This window comes from Corvus brachyrhynchos, unplaced genomic scaffold (assembly GCF_000691975.1).
Source record: "Corvus brachyrhynchos isolate BGI_N302 unplaced genomic scaffold, ASM69197v1 scaffold200, whole genome shotgun sequence".
Lineage (NCBI taxonomy): Eukaryota > Metazoa > Chordata > Aves > Passeriformes > Corvidae > Corvus > Corvus brachyrhynchos.
In genome coordinates this window covers 3,238,522-3,242,338 of record NW_008236184.1, presented here as the reverse complement: position 1 = coordinate 3,242,338, position 3,817 = coordinate 3,238,522, and the positions used below count along the sequence as shown (strand labels likewise).

Here is a 3,817-nt window from a genome sequence, read left to right as displayed (position 1 = left end):
CTTTCTTATGATTCTTTTACTGGAAGTGGAGAGAGATGTTGGTTAATTGTGCTGTATTAGTAAATGTCTTAAGTGTTAAAAATTGTTCACTTAATTTGAAAGACTTTATGATTATCCAAAATCTGGTACAGATAGAACCACTGAAGTAAGAAAAGCGTTTAATATACATAAAATTTTTATGATTGCCTTGCTGGGATTTGTCTATGTTAATGAAATATTTAGAATAACCTTCAGCTCTGGCCCTTACTTTGCAATGTGCTCAGACCGAGCTATTGACCAGCTGAATTCAAGCTGGTTACCCTGGCCTTTAGCAGCATTCCAGAGAACAAATGCCTTCAAGTCTGTGTTCAGAGCTGAGCACTGTTGAGCAAAGTAGGAGGATCCAGCTCCAAATTATTTCTGCCACAAGTGGCATAAAAAAAATGAAGAGTTTGGAAACAGGCAAATTCCAATTTCACTTCCATAAAAGGAAAAACCGGAGCAGGGGACAGAAGAAATCAAAGTTAATGATTAATGGGCAAAGAATTTTTTGCAAATCATTGCTAATTCTTTCCTGTTCCCATCTCTTGGCAGACTTTAGCAGAACTCTCAAAGAAAGAAAAAATGAAAAGTTTGCAACGTCTTTCATTTTTATTGCTTTCTTGTATCATCGTCTCAGCAAATACATATGAAGGAAAGAAACAAGGTAATATACTATCAAATATAAATACTGATCATGAACTTTTAAAAAATGTTTATCCTATAAAAATTCAGTAGTATTGACTGTCTGGTGATCAGCATGTTGGGTTTGGGTGCTATGTTCCTTAAAATATGGCATTTATACCTGTCTGTATTTGTTGGAAAATGTAGTTGTTCATAATTACCACAAATATTTCCCAGTGGAAATCCCTACCTGTTGAGACTACAAAAGTAAGGTAATCTGACCTTTAACGAAACTTCCGATGAAGATACTTTTAAAATGTATTAATTTGAAAATATTCACTGAATTGGTAATGTTATAATATTCTTGGGCTAGAAGTATTCTGTGAGATAGATTCAGTCTCCTACTATAAATCAAAATTTCCAGCTATCTGACAGTGTTTAAGCTTTCATTTTCTGAGTTGCCTAATGCAGACTGCCTTTCATCTCAAGTGGAAGAATATCTTTGAGTGAAAGAGATACATCTGCAGTATATTTTGTCAAGCAGTACTGCAAAGGATCTTTATCACTGGCATGGTTTTAAAACAATTTTCTATGCAATTGTGACACTGCACATTATGTCAGTATCTGTGTGACTGCTGAGTAAGACAGCATCAAACAACTGCATTTCTTAAAACCTCTAAGATGTGACAAAGACAATTCCGTGTTTGACTTCATTATTGATGTATACAAAGCAAGCATTAGTTTTTCTTCTCTAACTGCATTTTTAATACTCTAAATCTGGAGGGGATAAATGTCATTTTCTCCTTGGCTGGAAATAAAGTAAGATATGCTCATTCACGGAAGTATGGCCCCTTACAGCAGCTGTGTTTTGTATTTATGTTAATTTATATTAACAGTTTTAGAAACCATGTCCTATAAAAATGCTTTATATGCAACAGGCATAATGATTTCAATCTACAGGAGGCACAACCACCTTTCTTTGATTCTGCACATTAAATTTCCCCTTGGGTTTAACTTTGAACAATATAAAAACCTTGAATTAAAACACAAGGAGAAATTTCAATTAATGCCATAACTTGTCCTGGTTTACCAGACAAAGCCTGCACATCCTTCACAGTCACTGAACCTTAAAAAGCTATTTAGAAACCTTGATCAATTTTGTATTTTTGAGAGAACCTAAAATCAGAGCACTAACTTTAGTTTGAGGCTTCTCACATCATCTTTGCTTGGATCTATTCAGATTCAACTGTGTGGTCAAAGTTTAGTTCCCCATAGATACACAAAGCAGAGAGAGGAAGCCACTGTCCTCCTGTTCTTTCACAGTCACAGGTCCTGCCTCATGCAGCTCTTGTTTTCCTACCCCCACGACCTGTGGCACCATTTATAGCAAGGTCAGTCACTTCACTCTCTCCATCCCCCTTTCCCCTCATGACCTAGGACTCCTGTATCATGGACTTCACTTGTTTGCTCATTCTGCAGTTTAAAACCTCAATTGCAGGCCACGAACAACAGGTCACATGTCATATTTGCACTAGCAGATACGCCCAGCTCATAGTGTGTTGAGGCAAGAGACCAATTCAAGAAGCAGAGAAGGTTTATTTCTAAAAATAAAAAAAAATCTACTTTATTTTCTTCCAGAGGCTACTCACAGCCTAACTAGATCTGCTACAGGGGGTAGTTACAAGGCTAAAGACCCTGGTATTCCATTATGCTGAACTCAGACATTCATCTCTTGTCAGCTTCAAATCAGTGCAATTCTAATTCCAACTGTCCATTTGCATTAATGTGTATTCCTTGTTATCCTTCTCCAATCCAACCTCAGCCACACCAACTACGGCCAGAAGATAACATGATTTCCAGTTCTCAAAAGCTTGCCTTATTTCTGTAACCATTTGACTTGTCAGCAAAGCTCTGCTTGTTCTGTGTGCATTGGCTGCACCTGGCAACCTCAGGGAGTCCTTTTCCTCATTTCACTTCTCAGTAAGGCAGATTCATTTGCCACAATGGCAGATGCAAAAGACAGTAAGGCATTACCTCACACTGTGGAAGGGAGCAAAGCGTTTAGCTCTACATAAGAGGCCTTGTAATGCTGTCAAGTGGAGACAGCTTTCAGTGAGCACTGTATCTATTTTACCTGGATATCCTTCTACCTTGGATCTCGTTTGTTCTTGCTTTATCAGGAACTGCAGCACAGAACAGCACAACTATCAGGAACTGCAAAGCCTCCTCAGGGATGAGTGTCTGGTACATAATTCTAGCACACGCAATTACGTATGAGAGAGCCATTCTCTAAAAGAACAATCACTGTGTAAAGGTCTTACTCATTCATTTGTACCCAGAAAATAAACAACTGCTTCAATTTTTTTTCCATATTATTGTATCCACCTACACAGTAAAAGAAATCACATTACAAAATCAGAACTTATAGGAATTAGGCTGCACCAGGTAAACTTTAGATAAGTGTGTGTAAGTATTTTTGATCAAGTTATGTACAAAAATGTATATTGTAGGTTCTTATTTTACACTTAATTATGTAGAATAAGATGGAGTGCATTACCAAGCAAAGACAACACTAAATTTAAAACACACACAGGGTTATTCTTAAAAACCACAGAGGGTTTCTGAAATGCCATGGTTTTCTTGTACATTTGTACAGCAGGAAAGAAGTTTGGCATTTTTGGCAAAGGTTCGTTATCTAAAAGTAGCATCCCAGAACAAGAAATAAGCACCTAAAAATAATATCCCTGAAGTTGAGCCAAGATGATTCTTTCTACAAGCATGTGAAAAATATTTCAACATAAGCTCTTATTTATTTTGATTCTTCTCCTGTAAACATAAAACTAGGTGGGAATATTTTCCATTATTCCACTTCCTTGTGCAGAGCACAGCTATACAGTAGTTGACATGAAAATACATGGTGTTGAGCTAGCATTTCTTACCTGACAGTCTCACAGCTGGCAGTTGAGCTGCACTTTTTTGCCCAAAAGAGAAGGTAACATCTTAGTTGTTATCCAATTCTGCCGTGTTTTACGTACTACAGGGCTGTCATCACCTTAGTATTATACATAGGCCATAGGAGTGGATGATGCAGAAATCTGAATAGCTGTTATGTTTTCTTTATTCCCCAAGTGTATTACAGATAAAAGAAACATTTGGTATAGCATATATATATATA

At 36.9% G+C, this 3,817-nt stretch overlaps 1 protein-coding gene across 4 annotated transcripts in view; it reads left to right on the top strand.

The window, feature by feature from the left end:
- Window positions 1–536: 536 nt before the first annotated feature.
- Window positions 537–3,817, top strand: part of LIPC (lipase C, hepatic type) — a 53,574-nt gene continuing 50,293 nt past the window's right edge. For 2 of the 4 annotated variants that reach the window (XM_017737838.1, XM_017737850.1), the window contains exon 1: window positions 552–685. In XM_017737838.1, coding sequence (XP_017593327.1) covers window positions 668–685 — 18 coding nt within the window. In that variant the 5' untranslated portion in view covers window positions 552–667. Of the gene's footprint in view, window positions 686–3,817 lie in introns of all 4 variants that reach the window. The other 2 variants (XM_008638025.2, XM_017737856.1) reach the window with 2 other exon arrangements.